The 23,744-nt window shown below is 33.0% G+C and overlaps 1 protein-coding gene across 2 annotated transcripts in view; it reads right to left on the bottom strand.

The window, feature by feature from the left end:
- Positions 1-1,771: 1,771 nt before the first annotated feature.
- LOC130902442 (zinc finger SWIM domain-containing protein 8 homolog) overlaps positions 1,772-23,744 on the bottom strand; it is a 37,549-nt gene continuing 15,576 nt past the window's right edge. The window contains exons 2-21 of one of the 2 annotated variants that reach the window (XM_057814588.1): positions 13,716-13,967; positions 12,767-12,927; positions 12,066-12,376; positions 11,245-11,467; positions 10,949-11,137; positions 10,491-10,769; positions 10,063-10,281; positions 9,656-9,972; positions 8,268-8,521; positions 7,953-8,167; positions 7,670-7,889; positions 7,270-7,608; positions 6,780-7,184; positions 5,830-6,137; positions 5,501-5,692; positions 5,210-5,437; positions 4,761-4,974; positions 3,381-3,602; positions 2,970-3,294; positions 1,772-2,461 (exon numbers count right to left, since the gene is read on the bottom strand). In XM_057814588.1, coding sequence (XP_057670571.1) covers positions 2,395-2,461; positions 2,970-3,294; positions 3,381-3,602; positions 4,761-4,974; positions 5,210-5,437; positions 5,501-5,692; positions 5,830-6,137; positions 6,780-7,184; positions 7,270-7,608; positions 7,670-7,889; positions 7,953-8,167; positions 8,268-8,521; positions 9,656-9,972; positions 10,063-10,281; positions 10,491-10,769; positions 10,949-11,137; positions 11,245-11,467; positions 12,066-12,376; positions 12,767-12,927; positions 13,716-13,740 — 4,713 coding nt within the window. In that variant the 5' untranslated portion in view covers positions 13,741-13,967 and the 3' untranslated portion in view covers positions 1,772-2,394. Of the gene's footprint in view, positions 2,462-2,969; positions 3,295-3,380; positions 3,618-4,760; positions 4,975-5,209; positions 5,438-5,500; positions 5,693-5,829; positions 6,138-6,779; positions 7,185-7,269; positions 7,609-7,669; positions 7,890-7,952; positions 8,168-8,267; positions 8,522-9,655; positions 9,973-10,062; positions 10,282-10,490; positions 10,770-10,948; positions 11,138-11,244; positions 11,468-12,065; positions 12,377-12,766; positions 12,928-13,715; positions 13,968-23,744 lie in introns of both variants that reach the window. The other variant, XM_057814587.1, reaches the window with a different exon arrangement.

Genomic DNA, 23,744 nt, shown 5'->3' on the forward strand with positions numbered 1-23,744 from the left:
TTCTTTTAATTATTTTTCAAGATTTATGTAAACTTATCAATACTTTGTAAAGATATATAAATTTAAAAAATGCAAGAAACGATTTACTTAAAAATCATTTTATCTATGTAGGCAACCTAGATAGGGAAAAAATCAAAGACTAGGTCAGTGCTGTAGGCGTAAATTGATGCAAACCTGGACCTATTCCTATGAGTTCAAGCACTAAGTTAAAGGCTTGTTATGTCCAGTCTTAATGCTCATAGGTATATAGTTGAAGGACTAGAATCATTATAATTGTACCATTTGTTCTCTTTGCAAGAGAGAATTTTCTCTTTTGCAATGACAACTCGACAACAATGGTCTAAAAAATTGAAATCCAAGCAATAATATAGTCAGCTAATAGCACAAAATTTAATTCTAGGCATTAAAATATGGAAATCTTTTGTTCTCTTTGCAAGAGAGAATTTTCTCTTTTGCAATGACAACTCGACAACAATGGTCTAAAAAATTGAAATCCAAGCAATAATATAGTCAGCTAATAGCACAAAATTTAATTCTAGGCATTAAAATATGGAAATCTTTTGATCACAATTGCACCTTCTTATAATAATTTTTCACAAATTCATTGAAAGTTTTTTGAGATTACAAGAGCGAAATTATGCCTCAATTTTGCTGGGTTATGTATTATAATTTCATAATTTAGAAGTATGAGAATAAAATATTATAATTAGTAATAAACATATAAAAAGGTTTAAGGTAAATAACTTTCTTCTTTCTAATTTTAAATCCTCTCATTTTCTGTACGAAAATGTAGATCAAGAAAAATAGTTCTGCGAAATTCACGAGAGCCCAGTATATTTTTATATTTATATTTTATAATTAAACCTACTTAATTAATTTAACAGACACCTATTCATAAATAAAAATCGTTGTATTTGGGTTTGGAGAAGAAATAGTACTTGCTAAAAATCAGCGTTTTTTCAAAATAGAGGAAAACTTATTATATAATGTTACTATTCTGATATTCCCAGGTTGTATATCGAATTATTTGTTTATTTACTGACACATAGATTTTTTGGTTAATACATCAATAATTCGAAACAGCTACTATTTTAAACCAAAATATCAATAGAAAAAAGAAGTAAAAGTTTCAAGATAAGGGAATAAACCTAATTGGGATTATATAGTCCTGATCTTTTCTTCACTATTATATGCAGATTCTTCTGAACTATTCATCTAAGTACTAGTAAAAAAATCCAACAACCAGCTAACAGCAGGTATGATATACTGTAAGTAAAGCCATAAACAGATAAGACTAATTAATAACTCATAAAAGTATTTTTATTTTGAAATACTAATTTTCAAGCTATAAGAAAATTAATAGATAGAATTTTTCAGCTCGAGTTTTAGTATTTCCCACTCTTTTAGTTCCTTTACAGCTGTCCATTTTGAAAACTTATTTTGCAATATTTACAATAGATTAAAATATTGCATAAAGCAAACTAACAGGTTGAAAAAGTTACATAACCATTTATTATTTTGAGGCACCTGTTTTCAGTAAATAAAAGACATAAAAAAGAATTTGCATCACATCGATTTCTTATAATGCGTTTTGGTGAAGGGATGATTAAAGTATATAATTTGCGGAAGGACCTGCTCTGATGTACATGGTACAACTATTTAGATTGAATACTTTTTAACTTCCTCAATTTTGAAAAATTCATAAACAAATCAATATTGAGATATAGTAAAATTACATAAAAAAATCATAGAAAAACACTCATTACAAACATTTAAATTTTTTATAATGGTATTTTAGTATATTTTATTAAAATCAAAACATGAAATTAATTTCTAGAAAAAATTCCCTACAAGCAAAATTATTTTAATTAGAAACTATTAATACATTTAACGTGAAGCTCAAATTTTCCAGAATCCTCTCATTAACTGCCTCTCCGAACCTGCCTCATTATGACCATTATTACATGAGACAACTGCACTTTCTTGAGAGGCAGTACCAGGGTTGTTTATGTCTTGCAAAGTTGCTTGGTAGCCTATTCTAGTTTCATAAATGATCGCCTCGTTCCTTGGCAAGTCCACATCACCTCCATACAGAATGGTCTCACCTTGATAAAATATCCCGTTTTCAAATACTAGTCAACTGTTAGACGGATGAGGAGGCCACTGCTGCTGTTCTTCAATAGATTCTTGTTGAGGGATGAGAGCAAGTGATGGAGGAGCGTGAGTTATATAGATGGGATGGACAAGAGCTAGCTCAGGTTTCGGCAGGTTGCAGAGATGTAAAACAGGTGGTGGTGGTGTGCGGGATGGTTGTGGTAATTCCTGTTCTTCTGGAACTTCGGAAACTAATCTATGATGAGTGTAGGAAGAAGAAGCCTGAGTTTCAGGCCTTTGTCATTTGTTGTTAGCTTGCAAAGCCGCGTTGATCTGCGTCCATAAGTCTTTTTTACAAGATTTTGACCTACAAATCAATTAACAATTTAATATACAATATAAATAAATAAGTATAATAAGGATGTTGTAAGAAGAAACCCAAAACTGATATTTAGAAGACAGATGAAAAAATGTAAAGATATAGTATATATAGATAGTAGGAAAACAACATATGAGGGCTAGATGATGGACAAGCAGACCAAACATACATCATGTCAGAAAAGGAAGAAAAAGAAAATACAAAAGGAGGAAATCAGCAATGAAAATGTCAAAGAAACAATACAGAGAATCAAAATCAACAAAGCGAGAAGAGCATATAAGATCAAGAAATGATAAAATAACTGGAAAAAAGGCAACAAATGGATAAATTGTAAAAACTACAGATCAATCAAACGATGTCACAAAAACTAACATCAGAAACCAAAATCACCTAAAAATGGAATCGCTTCTTTTTAATTATAGAGAATAGGAGAAGTGAGATGATCTGTAGTATTTGAGTTTTTTTAGTATTATAAAATTCAATTTAAATAAATTACCTTCGAATAGATTGCAACCATTCTTTGAATTGCGTCGATCCGTCCGGAGTGATCTGGAATGCAGCCCTCGCTGTGCAAACTATACTTACGAAATCTTCGTAATCCCCTGCTGTTAAATGATATAACTTTTGATGCATACATTGTATGTACATTTGTTGACACTTCTGGACGAGAGGAGTGAGTGCAGTGCGCAAATGTTGCATCACGAGACTGGGATTATTCCGCGATAAATATTGTGCAGCTTCGATTGCTACATCATGTAAAACAAAAGGACTTACTATCGAGTTAACTACACAAACGCAGAAGTGGTGTAGATATTGGGTTCCTAAAACAAATTAATTAATGAGGACACATGATTAGTGAAGAGAATGTTCAATATAGGATCTATATATGATGCTTTATTTCACTTACCTAAATGCTTGGAAATTCTCAACAACCATTTGACATCTTCACCATAAGGTGGGTTTCTGGCGTATTTTGCTTGCGGTCTATCGTCATGTACTCTTCTAGCAAGTGTTTCTAATGCCAACATTCCGACTCTATATGACGTTAATAAATACCTGAGCTGAGTTTGATTGAATTGGTGAGGTCTATGCGGTCTTGCTAAAGCTTGTTGTGGATGGGCTGCAATACCTATTAGCAGATGTTCTTTGAAAGGGAAAAAAAGACAAACTGTTCAAATGTTAACAATACTAGATAAATATTGTCACAACAAAACAAACAATTATGGTTTGCTACATACAATATAATATATGATAGAAAGATTTTTACAGAGAAAAAAAATGAACTTAGCATTTTGTTTGAGGTTTGTCCAACAATTTTGAAAACAAATATCAAAAATATTTTATTTGCACAAAATTGACCCTCTATATGATTTTTCATTATTTAAGGTGTAAAACTATAATTTAGATGTCATTGTAATGACCAGTTTTGTTTTACATATTATTACAATAACAACAATTGTAATCAGTCAAGAACGTGAGTAAAAGATTAAAGTCACAAAGAATCAAATGGTATGAGCATATATTCAGAAAGGATAATAATACAACAGTTGGAAGATTACATAATGAAAGGCAAATGAAAAGGGCTAAATCTAAATGGAAAGAACAAGAATAAATAGATATCAGATGTATAGTGATAACAAACTGCTGAGAAAATAAAGAAAATAGAAAAGAATAGAGTGTAATAGTCAACAAGAAAGAAGCCCTATAACAAAAATATTTATGTGGGAAAAAATATAGTTTTATCCACCACAGAACAAAGAACGGCTTCTGAAAGATTCAAGAACAGTATTTTTATTAATAGTTAAATAATGAATTCACCAAATTAAAGGTATAAAATAAGCACTAAGTGCCTTTTGCTTTCAGTTATGGAATAAACTTTATAAGAATTCTTGTTTTATAATGTACTTTCGATCAATTTCATGTTGTATCAGACCCAGAACAATGGAAAAAGCACTGGAAAAGAGCGTAGATAAGAACAAAAGCAATTATTGGGACAACCTACAGGGGCTGAGACAGGAAACTATAACTAGAGAAGATTTGCTGAATGTATCAACCAAAGTAAGAACAATTTATGGATACCAACAAGAGTTCTATCGGGGCACTGTCACCTCAACAAACACCTGCAGATTTTGTTGCAGAGGGAAAGGGGGACACAATAGATCTTTTGGGTCACAGTGTATATGATACCCCAAAATCTATACATAGATAAATACATTTTAATTTTATAAATTCTTTTTTTTGTGTGTTTTAAATAAATTTCCGAAATATGTGAGATGGAAATACTTGCCTGGCGGTGGAGCTGCATACATATGTGTAGCAGGTCTTAATCCTTGAACAGGCTGAGCTATGGTAACTGTAGGACCATAATACTGAACGGGAGGTGGTTGAGATCCTTGAACTGGAATTGCTTGTTGTGGGCCTGCTGGTGCTGCGAACACAGCTGCTGCAGGAGTAGGCGGCGGTGCTTGTGCGTATTGTGATGGCGCACTTGTGAAAGCAGTCTATACAAAATAATTTATATATAATTATCAAAATATTTGAGGTAATTTCATAATTTTCACATTATTGTATTAATTTTTATATTTTTTATACCAGAACGGTGTACCCCCCTGCCTGCCCTCTTCTTATGTTAATGAAGTAAGCTTGTAGAATTCTAAGGAAGGTAAAATTGTTAAAAGCTCAAATCTCTTGAAACAATTATTATTGTATACAATCCAAGTTTAAAATTAGTATTACCTGTTGTGGTGGTGGTAAAGTTGCATACGATGTTGGTACAGGTGTGAAAGCTGTTGGAGGAGCCTGTTGAGGAGCAGGTGGTGGGTAAGGAAACTGATACATTTGAACATGCGTCGGAGGTGGTGCCTGCAGGGGGTGTAGAGGGCCCCCATATGCTATTGGAGGATGATGTGGATGAGGTACGAAATTATAATGGCTCACATACATTCCGACCGGTGGAGCCGCATGCTGAAATATCAAAAAATTTTAATACTTTCTCAATAGGTGAATTAATGGTAATATGAAACTTACTGTATATGGAGGAGCAGTAGTCACAACTACAGGCTGAGCTGCTGGGGGAACTTCCTGTTGAACTGGGGGCTCTATTAAGGCCACCAGAGCTCCATGTAAATCCATCAAAGGATCGTGAGGTATATCGTTATCCAGTAATTGGTCACCTCCAGGTGTATGCCTGACATATAACTCGTACCAGTATTTAGCAACCTATGAATTAATAATTGAAAACAACTTTTTTATACATTTCTTCAAAGAAAATTCGTCTAAATGCCATAGGACAACTCAAATAAGATAAGTTCTCATTTAAATCATCCATAGTTTGAAGAACAATATATTCAACATACCTGGAAAAGAACTTCGGGATAAACTCCGCCGCCTTTTGCAGCATTTTCTACAGTGTGACATGCGTGTTCTAGCATATCGTCACTTTGTTCTTTACATTGTAATATTGCCCGTTGTATCTCATTAGGATTAAGGGCTTGAGCATGCGGTAGGCAGGACAGTGCCAATTCTGCTGCCGCTCGTACCATATTGACGTCACAACCACGAGAGGCTCTATCAGCGATACTTGCAGCTTCAGGAGGAGTTAAATGTCCTTCCCAAGTGTCTATTAAGAAAGATATTGCTGCTGCACCTATTTCCATCGCTTGACCTAATAAATTATTTAATACATATGTAAGATAAGATGTCTTATAATGAGGTTTTTGTAAAATTTTAAAATTTTATTGAAGTTTCCTTTTTCACATAAAAAAAAGCAGATACAGCAAAAAATTTTATGCACAAAACCGACCCTACCTCCACACTATTTTCCAGTTACTATTGTATCTCTTGCCAGTAAAGAAAGATTTTATATGTCAAACAAATAAAATTTACTATAAACAAGGTCAAGACTAAACAGAGAATGGTCAAAAACAATCCAGCCCAAACTTTTTGTCACATGCGTCGTAAATGCATTGTAATATCGGACATTGTCATAAATACAATTTGCGCAAAACCCCAACAGTAACCCTTGAATCATAATCTGTGATTAACATAGATCTAATACAATTTACAGAATCAAAGAGACTGCTACTTTTACCGTTCATGAGGATCACTTATTTGCAATTCACATAATAAAAGGCTACAACCTGCAATGCTAAAACTTATGAGGATTACTCCACTAGAACTTATGTAATCCAACAGTCTGCTACCTGCACCGATGAGGATTATTCCACTACAATTTACATTTCGCTAAATATATAATATTTCACTGAGAGGAACAAAATATTATTCAGAAATTAAAAATTTAGTTTACCTATTGTCCACGATACATGCGAGGAATAAGTCCTGCTCAACCAATTCGGACTAACACAATTATGCAATCCCAAAGCATACAATCCGAGTTGAAAAGCGCACATATGCAATGCTCTGTGGGGTCCATGATGATTCTGACTTGTAGATGCCTGAGTGAAAAGAGATGTACTACTTGTTCCACCAGCTTTATTAAGAACGTTTTTGGCCAATTCAAACATAAAATGAGCACCGGCTTCGGACGGTTGATTAGGAATGGAAGGATATGCTCGTTTTCCTTTGTAACGTCCATCTTTAGTCCTAGTTATGGCGCCTTGTTGGACCGATCCTTGTTGGGGATTTATCGAAAGATTAGACATGCTCTGTTCAAGCTCCGCGCTGGTTGCACTATGCGGTCTACTACAACAAGCTGAAACATATAATAATTATTGGAACCACACAAAATTAAGTGAGTATATTTGTTAGGAAAAATTTAATTTATTAAGGTAGCATACCCATATCAGTCGACATCATCTCTGTGGGTGGCAAAAACGGACTGATGGGAGCGACTACTTTATCACAGTCTTCTCGTTTCAAATTAAAGTACTGGCTCTTGGTTGGTGGATTGCTAGAATAGTATAAGCCAGTGAGTGGCGTTTTCATCAATTGATGTACTTCTTTATCTAATAATCTATCCATTATCCTTGCTATTTTCCAACAATCATCTTTGTATAGCATTAAGAGGGCGATAGCCAAGTCACCTCGTTGACGTCGAGTGCCTTCGCAAAGGAGCGGATGATCAGCTTCAGAAACGTTAGCTTTTAAACCTAGAGCTGCAACCGCTGCTTCAAATCCTATGACATAATGAATAGGTTGTAAAATATATGATTTTTTATAAACAAATAAACAACATACCCAAAAGTTCATCTGTAGGTAGTCTCATATTAAGAATCTTTGATCGATCTTTACCAGTAATATTAGGCATAACAAGAGCATCAAAGATAAAACTGGCCAACATTATTGGTAGCATTGCTTCTCCTCTTGAACGTAAAGTACCTTCTTTAAGTTGTTCCGCTCTTTCCCTGAGAACTTGGAGCTCTTTATGCCCTAAGGGTATTCTTTTCAAAAGATTCACCTGTTGAAAAAAAAATATATACATAATTCAATTTGTTTTTATTAAATCAATTAGATAATTTACCAAGTCAGTTTCTTGGTTTGCCAATTTGACTTCCAAAGGTTTGGTACTGGCAGGAGGTCGAGCCATTTCCAAGCCGAACATACCAACGCGAAAAGCTAGGTGGTAGTGTTCACTGTTTTCTGCTAAAACTGAACATAAAAAGGCACATTTTGATAGCGTTGCAGATGCTAAACAGCTCAATTGATGGCTTGCAGGATTCACTTGTTGTTTCTTTCCTGCAAAACATAATAGGTAGGTTGTAGCATATTCCATGGACATAAATTAAAATAATAAAATAAAAATAACGCCATTTTTAGGTAAATCAAGTCTAATTACCTTTTTTCTTAGGTACAGGAGGAATTTCAATCATTAAGTCGGGCGGATTCATGAGCAACTCCTCAGCAAGTTTCACGCCCAAAATACAAGCTTCTCTGCTGTGCCCGTGGGCGTGCAATCCCTCAGCTCTAGCAAATAAAACATCCCAAGGATCTTCACACTTTCTTATGCTAGAGAACATTCCAGCTTTATCTTCAGTTTCTTCCACTTTTGGATTTATCTGGGCATTGGAATTTATTAATCCAATATCCTTGCTATAAATAAATAGAAAGAGTTTATTTTTGGGCATATGCAGTGTGACAGTGTAGTCAAAATAATACTAAAGATAAAGAGGTTCTTACTATAACTGTGAAATTGGAGGCAGGTCGCTTACCACTGCTTTTGTTTACGCTATTGTAATTTGCAAAAGTTCAAAACTACAAAAATAATTATCAATTCTCGAAATCCATGAAACTAATTGATAAAATCATAATGTACTTATATTTTTGGGGATAAAACTGATATGAAATATTGACGTAACTCTTCATCATAATGGAGAGATTATTATCCCATACTTAGGAAATCTAAGCAAAGTTCGTCTAATGAGGATAAAAAATTAGAAAGCCTGGTTCTCCTTAACCAAGTATGTATCATCATTTAATATTTGCAGTGACGAGAAGATTAGGAACGTAAGCTAAATCAAAAGAAAGGCTGAAAAAAGGACCCAAACTTTCTAAAGAAATACCTATAAATGGAGTATATAATCACATGAGCTAGCATTGGAGTATTTGGGGCTGGTGCGGAATTCTCATCATTACTAGAAAGATGTGTGGAAATAAACCAGGGAGAAAACTAGCAAAAAAGTGAAACAGTTCATTCTGATATTTAAACATTAGTAAAAGCACTGAGCTTCCATATCAAAGACTGAAGGCTGACATGAACATTCTACTAAAAGCTTCAAGAAATCAGAAGAAATGAAAAAGAAAATAGAAGTCAACACACTCGTCTAGAAAGAAATGCAAATATCCAAAGTTTTTGTTTGGTGTAGTAATATATTCCTGCAGGAAAGAGTTTCGCAAGGAGGACGTTGAAAGGAAAGCAATCTTTCTTGGCCATGCTACACCTTTTTGTTATCTTCTTTATACGACATTTATACCCCAAGAAATACCTGATGAGATCAAGTCTAACAGTATCTGACAAATACAAATTCTTTGGAGGGAAAGAAACATATGCAAAAATAGTTTGAACAATAGACCTCAAGGGGCATATATCTACCCTCCTTGGAGCTTTCATTAGAACTTCTTAGTTTTGAATGAAATTTAAATAACTACCGTATAGATTTCGCACTTCAAGTCATTTAAAACTTTATTGTAAATTGTTGGATCAAAACCAAAAAAATTACAACATACCTATTGTAAAAGTACATATTATATTCATCGCCAGATTGAGGAGAATCTGAATTAGAGCTGGACGTTGAATCATCTTTAGAGTCCCTCCTGGATATTGGTGTTAGTTGGGGTTGTGGCGCCCAAGAGACAGAAGTAGTAGGTATAGAAACATTTGGTACTTGTTTGTTTGTTTCGTTATCAATGGATATTGAATGTTGTGCTGTTGGAGGCGTTCGACATTCTTGACTACTGTTACTTGATGAATCGCTACCGCCACCTTCTTGTGAATCAGAATCGTTGAAACGACTTTCTTGAAGAATATTCATGTCATCATCAACCTATAAAAATTAAATTGATTATTCATATACTACTACACCAGCAGACCAGCTATAAAAATTTAAATAAAATCGAATATGTTTACAACTTACTTCACAAAAGCCCTCGCTACTGACGCTTGATCTATTCCCATCCCTCTCGTTGAGTTGTGGATGTGGTGGATATTCCATGGGATTCATACTTATAAAGTCATACCTTGGAGCTGCTCTCATATGTGTGTGGTGATGGTGATGGTGATGATGATGATGGTGGGAATGTGTTGTATGGACGTGAGGGTGTTCGCAATTAAGTACTGCTTTACTGGAATTCACCTACAAAATAAGTAATTTCTAAACAATCTCAGTTGGAATTTGGGGTTTATTCCTAATGAATTTGCTGATTTAATGAATATACAAATACTATAGAGTGTGTCAAAATAGATTAACGTGAAAAAATTGTCAATCATATATAACAAAATTATAAACTTATAATTATTATTATTAATATATGTATATATTGAACAGATATTATCCTATCATACCTGTGTTACTTGACTTTCACCTCTACTGGTATCTGCTCCATGTCGAAAACAAGTAAATGGGCAGTGGTACATAGGGTTTATATCTTGAGTATATGTAATTCCGGGCATTGGATAATCATCCCAGTCGAGGTAACATGCCTCTATGGCTGGTTTGAATCCCGTGAAAACTTCTAAATCCATCTTTAATGTGGAGGAATTCTTATAGTGTTGTTGAGAACTTGATGTAGTGTTGCGACATTTACTCACTTTTTCAAGAGTCTTCATATGCCAAGTAGTAAACTGTCAAAAAATCAAAATCAAAATTATTTATATAAAAAATCTTAACGAATGAGCATTCAAATTATGTTTTATTTTGAAAATAATTTAAAGAATAAAATCAAAGATTTTTAATAACGATGTAATTGTTCAACTGATTTGTGAAAAATTTAATTAATTTGTATTATAATAAATAAACGCACCTGGTTATGTAGCATGTCTCTTTCAGATGGGGCCAATCCTGGATTTAACGCTGCTAATCTCCAAAGGATAACAACCTCATCACAAAGAGAAGAACATGCGTGTTGAGATGCATGCGTATTACTGTTGACATTATTGTGTTTACCACCTCCGCTACCACCATATCCAGAGTTTCCACTTAATAGTGCCACCTATGAATTTTCAAAGTATTATGTCAATGAGAATCTACCTTAACAAATATTGTACCATAGGTTTTTCCAAAATTTAGCATTATAATTATTTATATAAATGTTCTTACTTTTGTATTAAACCACCAGATGAGGATTTGTTCACATGCAAGACACTCTTCGGTAATAATTTCAAGAAGTGGAATGGCATTTCGGTCATTCCTTTTAAACATTTCTCTGACGATACTTAAAAGATTCCACATTCCCTCAGGTTCTCGTCCTCGTAATGGACGCAAAAGGGACGACCATTCTGCGGCAGCAGGTGGAGCTACCGTACTCAAATAATTGACATCGCTGAAAGAAATGATATTAATTATGAAATTCTAATGTGACACAGTAAAAGTACAATTCAGTGGAAAATATTCGGAAAAATAAGATACTAAACAAAAGAACTTTTTTAATGATATTGCAAGAAAATTACATCACTTTCTATTAAGTAACTATTCAACTTGACATAAGTAGCTTTTTCGAATCTAGATTAGACTCTCTGTCCAATAGACTTGTTAATAAATATGCAAGTAGGTTTATGAATTAACAACACTATCATATGTACCACATTGGAAAATATTCTATGTAACATGTGGTGTAGGAATCCAGTGGATAAACCTCAACAGTCTATTGAAATTTATGCTGGTAGATTGGAAGTAAATTTTTCAAAATTTTATATTTAAACTACTATATTTTGCAAAATATATTCCAATACTGTATTACTAAACAATGAGTTATGAGAGAGTGGAAACCTCTAGAAAAGTGGGACATTGGTAAACAACCTTGAGATAATATATCCTCAAAAAATGATACAAACATAAAAACGTGAATTTAAAAAACCGAATAGAATTAAAAAAATGAATAAATAAGCATTTTAATTAATTATAATAAAAAACATAAATACCTAAAAACAATTGGCGCAGGTACGCAGAATTTAATCAGAATTTTCTTTATATTATCATGTAAAGTTTTTTCATCCAAATACCAAGATGTTTGGTCGTTCGCAGATGCACCCGCTGTGGGATCAGGAGCTCCACAAACTGAATTGATGGCTGACGGTTGAGAGCCTAAGAGCTCATCTAGAAGCCGCTGAGCTGTAGGTAGAATTTGTTGAGGAAGTTCACTTATGAGGTATTGTGCGAATTTTTGAAGTTGATCGCGTTGTAATCGCGACAAAGATTCAGATACTGGAGCACGAAGTGTCACAAGATGAGGCTAAGGAAAACAAGATAACATGAATTACGTTCGAATACAATGTGTAATATTTTATAATTCAATCAAAAAGTTATGTTATGGCTTAATCATTTGGTTCTTGATAACTTTTTAAGAAAAGTAACATATTTATTGTAGCTTTACAAATCCTTTTGAATAAATTACATAATTATTTCAGGTAATTAGGTATATTTTGTGATTATATGTCTTGATTTTGGGTCTCCTTCAATTGAAATTTTATTAAAAAACAGATAAAATCTTCAATCCTTATCAAAGTAGGTTGAAATGTCAAGATTTTATCTGTTTTTAAATTAATGTAGACCTAAAATCAAGACAAACAATCACAGAATATAAATAAAAAGGTCTAAGAGGTAATAAGTTGAAGAAAATTACCCAGTGTATTCGAGTGAGGCAAACAGCAACAACATGCGAGCACCAATATGCTGTTGATGTACATGTGCAGTTACAAGATGAGATCCTGCGCCTGTCAAATGTTACAGCGACATTGTGAGTGTTTCTTGGTGCCTGTTGAACACTAGCAGATAAATGAAAACCTGAAAAAAATTATTACAAATTCAATTTTAATTGAGGCATAACATTTTAAATTTATAATTCCTTTTATAGTACCAGCTATGCAAGTTATAGTTATGCAAAATATCAATATCAAAATCTGCACACTGCATTATCTGCTAAGTCTAGCCTCTTCAGGTGTTAGTATTTGTAGATTGTTCTTACTTAGGTTGATACATTCAACAGATCTTCTCTGGTTATAGTTTCCAAGAAGAGTCTTTGTTTGTGTCAGCCTCTGTAGGTTTTCCCAATAATTGGTTTTGTTCCTAGCTACCTTCTTTTCCAGTGCTTTTTCCATTGTTCTGACGCTGATAACATAGGAGTGTTCATTCCATGAAGGGTTTTAGCGAGCTTATCAGTTATTTCATTTAATTTCGCTCCTGAGTGTCCCAGTAGGTTAACTTAATTTTTTTTTACTTAGCTCGTAGAATTTTCAGGGCAATCCCAAACGAGTTTATATTTTATAATATTGGAGCTTAGAGCTCTAATGGCCGCTTGACTATCAGACAGGATGATGATATTCTATTTGCGATGTTTCTCTATTGATTGAACTGAACACATTTTTCAATTGCAAAGATTTCTGCTTGAAAAATACTTGTTGCGCTGCCTAGGCTTTCAGAGTGTTTGGTTCTGGACCCGTACAATTCCAGTTCCACCTGCTGAAGTTAGCTGGTATAGTTAAAGACAAATACAATATCACTAACTAAAAAAGTGGTAGTCAAAATATAACAAAATTTCTATTAATATTTATACTATTAATAAAAAAGTTTACCAATTTGTAACGGATCTTTAACCATATGATTTTTGTGTAGGGTATCGCCCCTAGAAAATTCTTCTGCTGATCCATTAGCTAAGCAGGAATACAGTCGAATATCCTCTTCGTTATCAGGAAAACTCCAAAATGCTATTCGAAGTTGAAGTTGTTCTGGTACTGGTGGGTATACATGTTCCACCAATTCAAATGGGATATGAGATGCTACACATTTTGCTGCTAATTCTGTTAAAGACGGAACTGTCTGGACCTCTGGAAAAATAGAAAACATACTGTTAGAATTTTTATATAGCCTATTTGTCTGTGGATATCAGTATCTTAGATAAATACAAGATATAATCCCTTTTTTAAATCAATATCCATAAAAAATTTGATTAACTTTTTGGTGTTTAATAAAAAAAATTGGTGATACAAATGTATATTTATACTAGTTAACTAACTGGTGTCAGAAAAGTAGTTTTTTACTGTTACCTGGTGAAAATTTGAACTTTGAAAACATTTGCTTTTTTAATTAAAGTAAAAAGAATAATCAAGAGAACTAGAAGTGTTATTTTGATACTTTTGTAAGTATCTTTATAATCACTAGAAGAAAATATCTAGAAACAAGGATATCGTAAAAGATGCTTTATAAATTCAGTCTAGTAAACATTAAAAATCAAATGCCCTACTTTCTCTCGGTTTTTACAGGTTGGTTTTCAAATTTTCCCGGTTGAAATTTCGTGAATTTAGTACACTTTTATGATGATGAAGTTGCACTACTTTTTTTAAACTACAGTTTCCAATAAATTCCATCCAAAAATCATGTACTCTATCACACCTGGTATAGTTTTTCATCTTATTTAGAGTGATTTTTTAGAATATTTATAAATGCCCTGTCTGCGTTTTCCAATAGTTTGCAGTCAACAAAATGTTAAATGCTTCAGACAACAGTTGTATATATTGTTCTGGAACGTTGCCAGTCTTATTAGGTTTAAGGAAACACACTGTTTTAGTTAATTTGAATGCTAAGAGATATTTTTTCAATAGTTTGGAAACCCTGTACATCTAAAATCTTTACGAAAGACCAGCATGACTTTTTTTGAAAATGTCTTTAATAAATTTGAAGAATTTCGCCTGCAGCGAACCGCCTCATTAAGTTATTCAGAACCGTAATCCGGTCATCATAAAAAGGAATGGAGTTAGGTGCCAATCACTTTGAACATTTTTAAGGAATGGATAAAGACTGAAAGAATGCTAGTTCAGCCAATTTGTAGTATATTGTCCAAAGACTTTCCTACGGTTTTAAAACTTTCACATGATGGCTTCTGATTCCTGTTTGGCAGAGAAGATATGAATTCAAGCGCGGATGTAGTGACTGAATTTTTTGAAAAATATATATGTTTTCTAGCTATTGAACAGAATTTCGAAGGGAACTAAGAGCAACAAGTAATGGATAAGAACATTTCTCGCCGGGAAGGACTGTCTTTGAACAAATTGTGAAATGCTTTTAAGTTAAACTCTCTTAGATACGTGAGCATGCAATTACGAGGGAGGTTCTACTGTTGTTTCGATTGGATGATGCGATTTTAAAGATCAGTCACTGGTTGACAAATTAAAGAAAACTTTGACTGAGGATTATTATATGCTTAAACTCTTTTTAAATAATTAGTAAATGTTTTTTAAAATAGTGTGTTAAATACAAGACAAATCGAGTACACTAAAGTAAATGTGGAAAATGGTTGTCTTGTAGCTAGATATCCTTTTATATTTAACTTCACTTTTGGTGAGATTGCTTGATGAATTACTATATCTCGTTTCTATAGAATTCCACCAGTGGTTCATTGAATTTTTATTCTGTCTGATTTCTCAGATGATTTCAGTATTCATGTCTCCGCTAAGTTTATGCTATTGACGCCTCTTAAATAGTAACGTACCTGACCAAATGTACATTTACATATAGCGGTTAGTTTAATCTACCGTTTTTAAACATTACTTCAATGTGTTTTGAACTTTTAAAATTACACAGTTGATTTCATCGTGAGCGGCAACGCTCAATTTTCTACCGTGCGTGTGTAGCTTTTTTGTGTCCTTCTATAAAAGGTTCATGTTGGATAAAAATCCAATCACGCCACAAGGAGAAACACTCGACTCATCATCGGATTTCTATACAACATAACAATCGTAGTTCAACAAGTACAGGATGAGAAATGTTTTCTAGCAGTGCTAGTTTTGTTGATAGATATGCAGGTACCTGCATCTGATTATAATTATGAATAAACAATCATGTAGAGGTATCCTGACTAACACCTGCAAATAGTATAAAATTTATTCGGAAACTAATCATAACCAGTAGCGTAACAACGTTAAAGAGGGTTGTTGTGGGAAATTAAACATTGTTAATGATTACATTATTTCTTATTTAGAAAATCTCATATTCACTATTCATATATCGAAATCTTGTTCTTATAAAATGTAAAAAGTTTAGTTAAAAGATTCTGAACCTTAACATATTGCTTAGAAGTTAAAGGCTTCTTAACATGGCGCAATAATATAACGTGCGATGCACCAATTATTGGGACTGAGACAGGCAAAGACTCTTCTGGGAAACTATAATCAGAGAGGATCTGCTGAATGTATCAACCTAAGTAAGAAAAATCTACGAATACGAACAGACGTCCTATCGGGTCACTATCGCCTCAACAAACCTGAAGACGCTAGATTTAGCAGATAATACGGCGTGCATATTTTGTTGTACAGACGAAATCTTTATCTACATACTCCAGAGCACTATACCTTGAAATAGTAGACTAAGATCTCTGGCTATTACAGCCATCCCACATTCTAGACTTTTTAAAAGGAGTGAGAGAGAAGTTCAGCTGATTGTTTGATGCAAGATCTCGCACTTGCAATATCATCGGTTTGGTGCCATTTTTATTGCATGCAAGCTGCAATTCTGGCAAGAAATCTGGTTAATTTTGGCTTAACAACCAACTTGTCAATCAGACTGCAAAACCAAGGCAGCAGCAGATATAATTATTGACAGTGTTCAACTGATCAGTATTTTACATCGTTACTTAGCTTTGATATCATTTTAGGTAAGGTATTTGTTTGATTCACTTATGGAAATTTTTGTTATTGGCAGCGATGAGGCAATGGCAAGAGACTTGCATAAAGTTAAGCGACGTACAATATATACATATACCCCGCGCCGCCATATTTACTTTTTAATTCGTTTGTTGTCGAATGTAAACAAACAGTGTTTGTAAATTGATTTCGTGTTGAAAATAACTCATAGCTTTAGAATTGGATATATGAAATTGTCAGGTTAGGTTAGGTTGAAAGATAAATAAATTTACGATTTCAATATTCCTAAATGTGTGTAAAACATGTCTATCAAAGAAAAGAGAAAATTTAATTATTTTTTCAATTTTAATTTGTGTTTGAGGATAAAATATTATTACGTTCTTATTTTTTTCTTATTTTGATATTATGTGATTTCAGAATTATTGATTACCTTCTAAACAATAAATAAATACTTTATGTCGCAATTCTTGAAGTGCATTTATTTTATTTGACTGATGATATATAATCCCCCTCCAGCATCCCCTCAGAATTATAAGGCCCTTTCGAAAATATTAAATAAGAAAAAGGTTCGTTTGGCACCTTTTATTTTGTTAATTCCTTCCGTTATCCTAATCTTTAAATCAGCAATATTGTCTGATCTATCATAATATACTTTAGATTTTAAATAACCGCATAAGAATTAATCGAGGAGTCAAATCGAGGGATCTAGCCGGCCATTCGATCGTTCCACGTCTTCCAATCCGTCTCCGACTTGTTGGTAGTAAATAGATCCATCTATCTCATTTGGATGAATAGCATCAGGAAAAGGTGTTTGTAATGTGGGCACTAAGAAGTTAATCAACAAATCTAGATAAACTTCACTATTAACTGTGCTCCAAACAAAAAGGACCAATAATGAGCCTCACACATCCAGTGGGGATCAAAATGACCACTATTCATTTGACAATAACCGAGGCGATTTTGGAAATTTTTAATAATAAATGGTCAACACGTTTCGCAGTCTACAATTAGCAAAATTCTGATGAAAAAAAGTTAGATGTACTTCTAGAAATTGAGGGGAAATTCGCATGACAACTCGAGAACTTTCCGCCGACAATGATGTAAGTAAATCATCTATTTTGAGAGTTTTGCATAAAGAAAAATACCACCCTTACAAAGTTCAGTTGATTCAGGATTTAAATGAAGATAATCCTGATAGAAGTAAAAAGATTCTGTGAATTGATGTTGGACATAATGAACGCAGATTTGCAGTTCATAAACAAAATAGTTTTTCTGATGAAGCGACGTTTCATTCAAACGGAACGGTTAACAAACAGAACTGTAGATATTGGAGCAGAGAAAATCCTCGTGAGGCTCGCACTAAATATCCTAAAAAATTGAACGTTTGGGTTTTTAGATAGTTCTTTTTATTTTTGAGTTTTTCCTTTGTTTCTTGCTGTATTTTTATTGATAGAGAATTTTGAGTTTTTTGAGTTTGTGTCATTCAAACAGTCTTAGTCATTGATGGCTCTTCATTTTACTGAAAGTATAATGGTGTTTACAACAAATAATAGGGATAATTGGCAAAAAGAAAATTATGAAAATAAAAAAAATATTATCGTTTTGTCAATTTTTTTATGAATAATTGTAATGAAATTACATACGACCATGTCATAGTTCACTTATATTTAAAAAAATAGTTTGCCATAGTTAAAAAAACTAAATCTTATCATTCTCTTATTTTTTTTTGGATCTCCATTCCTTCGCATTTCTTCTTTAAAGTTTTTAAAGTATTAACCTTTGAAATACCTACAATTAAAAATAGAAAAATGTCTTGCTTGTCAGTAAAACAGAATTATCCAGTACGCCATTGGTGTGGTATAATTTTTAATCGGTTGATTCTACCGTTAAGAGTATTTATGGCACTAGAAACGTTTCAGTATTGTAAAATAATAAAAAAAACATTAATCATGTTCCAATGTTCAACTTTCAACATTCTATATTTCATTATACCTATGTATATAATTTCAAGTCAGATAGTTGATGAAATTTATATTCTTAATAATAAATCAATTCTATTCAAATCATTCAAGGGGATATTTTCAAATATACTATGTTCATTATAATGGTATGTATTGCAAAGAGAAAAAGTAAAAAAAAAATATATGTTTTATAAATTTAATGTCCTATTTGTTTTTGAAAACTTCCAATTTAAATCGAATTAAAATTGATATATCAAAAATTAAATTCTGCGTCTTATATAAATGTAATGAATGTTTGTATTAATCAATTAACACGTTAAACGAGATTTGTATCCTTTTGGATACAAGTCACCTTGATTATTTGGGCCACCTGTATCCAAACGAATACATAGGAGTACTTTTACTTTTAGTACAGGTAAAATAGGATTAAACCCGAAATTAAATTGGGCGCTTCTCATTTTCTAAATTCTCAGAGATTACTGAATAAGCCTAGCAACTCTAAACAAAATTACGAGTTTTCGAAATTTTGTAACTTGTAACTCGAAAACTCGGAATTCGTAAAAACTGCCAAACGAAGAATGCAGAGCATAAAATTTTCTACAAAAAACGTCTCCAGACTCTTCTTTCGCAGGAAATTTTCGAAAATCTTGCGAGATGAAAAGATATATTAGCCACAAAAGCACTTGAAGTTTCAATGGATATATTTCACCACTTCCCATATAAACAAGCAAATCCAACGAGAGATTTGTCGTTTGTGTTATTATAAATATTTTCATGTATATAACACATATGAACTACTTCTTGGTTTCATCAAATAATACTTTTTTATGAAATTAGAACAATCTATATCAAACTGATAATTAATTTAATTTAATCAAAATGTATTTGAGTGTATAAATCCATTTTGAAGTGAATATTCACGATTCAAAATATTTTTGAGCGTTCAAATCAATAGAATAATGGAAACTTTGAGGTTAAGAAAAAATTGAAGCCTTTTTTGTACAAAATTTTCTGCTCCACATTTTTGTCCCCGCAGTTTGTGCCGATATCCTCATAGTTTTCTAGTTATTCGCGTTTCAATTTTTTTTTGAGTTTCAAGTCCCAAAATTTCGAAAATCCGTGCCCGTAATTTTATTAGGAGTTTCCAGACTTATTCAGTATCCCAAAACCTTCCAGAATCTATGAAATCAAAATCCAAGGCTGGCTGAATTCAAACAGATGCTACGTATTCAATTAAATGTATACGGAGCATTGCCTGTTGGTCCAAAATTTGAATTTGGTTAGAGAATTTTTTATGGGAATAATAAAATAATAATTTTTGAGAAAAATATAATTATATTTGAAATACTACCATGATATTTATCAAATTAAATTTGATTTATGGGTAATAAAAACATTTCAAACGATAAATTTTTTACAAGCAGCACATATATGGTGAGTTTGTAACATTTAACGTCTCTCATTTTTCATTTTGTCGTCCACTATAATTGAGGCTAATTTGAGTAGGCTTGGAGGTCTTTTCAAACTTTCATCTAACTCTTTGAACTTAGTGACGGACATTTTTTTTTTGTTGCTGTGTGATGTAAACAATATGCATTTATTAGCGTAGTTCCTGTTATCAGGTTTCGGTACCATTTGATCCCATTCGTAAACTGGTTGAATATGATTTAAACTGATCAGAGAGATCTATAAAGGCTTTGCCTTTATTATAATCTGAAATTAATGTCGGATTTTCTATTTCCTCTCCACGTCTTCTTACAAAAACCATTGAATTGTATTGATTAGTTGAAATCATCAAAACATCTTTTTTATCCCTCAATTTCAAAACAGTCAAATCTGTATTACTTTGTAAACTCGTAGATTGATACTTCTCCAATTTTGCTTTCACAACATTTTCTCTGTTTGAACGTAAAGTCCTCACTGGATGAGTTTTCCTCTTTTGAAGTTCGTGAGCTAAAGATACGCTACTATAAAAATTCTCTGTGTAAATAGTCCGCCCTTTGTCAGTAAATTTTCTGACAGCTCCAGGACAGTCTTAACGGCAACGGAAATATTTATATCATCAGTTTTGTCTTTGCCGAAATATACCTCCAGGTTATAACCGCCTCAAAGACACAATTTGTAAAATTTCTATCGAAATTTTTGTCGCTTATTTGGAATATATTACTTGAAGCTGACACGAAAGGGAACTGGTGTCTCATCGATACAAAATTCTTCTTTTGGTACATAGACGTTTCGAAAACGTTATCCCAGTATATTCATCAAGGGTGTGATCTTGTATAGCCGAAATACCATGTTCTCACCAGTATTTCGAATATATTTCTGGATAATATAGAGTTTATTTGTATATACATATGTCATTTTTTGACCAGTAATGCTTCACTTGATTCACATCCACAATATTACGGACAAAAAAATTTTCATTTTATCATAGGTGGTATCATACCAACTTTTTAGATGAGAGCATGAGGTAAAGTATTAGCATAAGATTTTATACATTGGGTATATCTTTTTCAGTTACTATATAGTTTATTTGGTCATCAGTTATGAAAATTTTTTAAAAATCTCGTCTCGATGAAGTAAATACATCCCAGGTGAATGCATTTGTTTTCGTTAAGTGACTTTTCGTTTTCCATAATAATATTTTCCACATCTAAGTTTCCTGACCTGATTAAGTTTTCTATGGTTCTATGGTCAATTGAAGCTTCAAAATCGCAGATAAATAATAATGAAGAAATTAAAAAGATAATAATAATGACATACTAGAACTGGAGCACTTGTTAAGCTGGCCACTCACGGTACTGCGGCGTCTCTCGCTCTATGCTTAACCAAAAATAAAAACTGAAAGGAACCGCAAAACCAACTGAAATGATCAAAAGATAACGCAATGGACGCCATTGTGGCCAAGGAGAAGAGGCAGGCCGAAAAAAACTTGGAGAAACGAAATAGAGGAGGACATAAGATCACTTAAAATAGAAAACTGGAGGGCAAAATGACGGAACCGAAAGGAATGGAAAATTACAACAATGATGATAATGATAACAAAGATACGAACACTACGCGAGCCACTTTGCAAATGCGTGTAGATTATTCGCTCCCAACAAAATTCGACAGGTACTAGCTTGTTTCTAACGTCGTATACAAGTGGCCAAAAACGTTCATTCATAAAAATGAGCCGCCTGTATCCATTTGAATACAAGAAATTCTTTATAAACAAAAATTATCAATACATAAATTATATACAAAAAATTTAAAATTCAGTTATAAAAACAAGTTGAAGGTATATTGAAAACCACATTAAAATTGTAGCATACTTGAATGCAAACAATTCTAGATACAATAGGTATAATGATATTATTGATTAAAAATTTTCTTCTTCGACTATTTTAAAACCATATCCAAACAGTACCGTTACAAAATCTACTATGAAAACAGTAAGTTTGGCAACAAGCGCTATTCCCATCTCTAACACCCATTTGTGTTCGGTAACGATGCAGAGGGCAGACATTACCCGAGGCACCTCGTGACTGGGGGTAACGTCCCCGACAATAACAAATTCTTATCTCTCTTTGTCCGTTTCGACTTTACCATGGTTAACCCTTCTCGCTTTCGTTCGTTCAACACCCCCCCCCCCCCCCTCCTTGGTTGTTATTTAAATTTCTTTCCACTGGGATTGCCAATTGTGAAGGAATTTCGTGCTATAGGACCAATTTAACTTTAACTCTGATTAATGTGCGTCTGTCATACAAATCGACTTTTCGGACCGAGAAAAAAGTGTTTCTACCTAACGAAAAAGATGCGTCCGTTTTCATACAGGGTGTCAACGAACTTAAAAACAGGTAGCAAATAGGAGAAGTCACAATAACGTTGGTTCAAATAAATTATTCTTATCTTGCCTTAGTTTCGAAGTTATAGAACTCTTAGATTTTAGAAACGAAGCATTATGTACGAACTATAAATTAGAATACCATAAAATTGATTGCTTATGTACATCCATCTAGAAATCCAGAGGCGGCTTGTGTCCAGTTGTTATAGTTCTTCCAATATCAATTGCAGAAGACAGTTATGCGAGGAACAATCAATATTTCATTAATACGTACGGCACTCATATCTACTTATGAAATGAAAAATAATGTTTATAATAAAATTCGGTAAACATCTAACAAACCGTCACTCTACGTGGACTCATCATCTCCACTGTTTACCAATATAAACATCGAATCGTAAAAATAAATGCATTTCTATTGACCAAAGCTGTATGGCATTTCTTCGAAATATTCCTGCCAGAAAGTCTGTGATAAGCAGTGGCGTGGCTTTAATTCATACATTTTTTTAAATAAATAGAAATATGACGTTCTTTAGACCATGGGCGAATGAAGACAATGAAATTGCACAGTGTAGTGAGAATAAAGACAGGTATGAGTTTAATAATAAAGATTTAGATATAAAAACACAGAAGTTATTTTAAATATAATCGACTGTTTAGAAGAGAAAAATATTCAGCAATCTGATAATGCAATCATAATAAGAATTACTGAATTAACTAGAGTAAAAAATACACTTATACCAGTTTAGAAACATTACGTCAAGATTTGTCAGCATGTGGTTTTAAACACAAAAAACCGAATAAACGGATGGCAATAACCGAATCTTCGAGGATGATGACAAGATTATTTGCGTCAGATAAAAGACAACTAAGTTCTAGTACACACATAATTTATCTAGATGAAACAGGGTTTGATAGTTACGATGTTATAAATTTTGGTTGGGTTAACAATAGTAAAAATTGCTGTTTGAATAAGACATGTTCTGAAGAGAAGCATTATAACAGTACAAACTGAAAGCATAGACGGTTTCGTGCCTAATGCTTTATTAATATCTGCTTAGAAAATTAAGAACTGTGCAGCTGATTATCATGAAGATATGGCAGCAGAATTATTTGAAAAGTGGTTTAATGAACAGCTTTTAACTAATATTCGACTAAAGTCAATAACCGTTATGAACA

Source organism: Diorhabda carinulata, chromosome X (genome assembly GCF_026250575.1).
Source record: "Diorhabda carinulata isolate Delta chromosome X, icDioCari1.1, whole genome shotgun sequence".
NCBI classification, from domain to species: Eukaryota; Metazoa; Arthropoda; class Insecta; order Coleoptera; family Chrysomelidae; genus Diorhabda; species Diorhabda carinulata.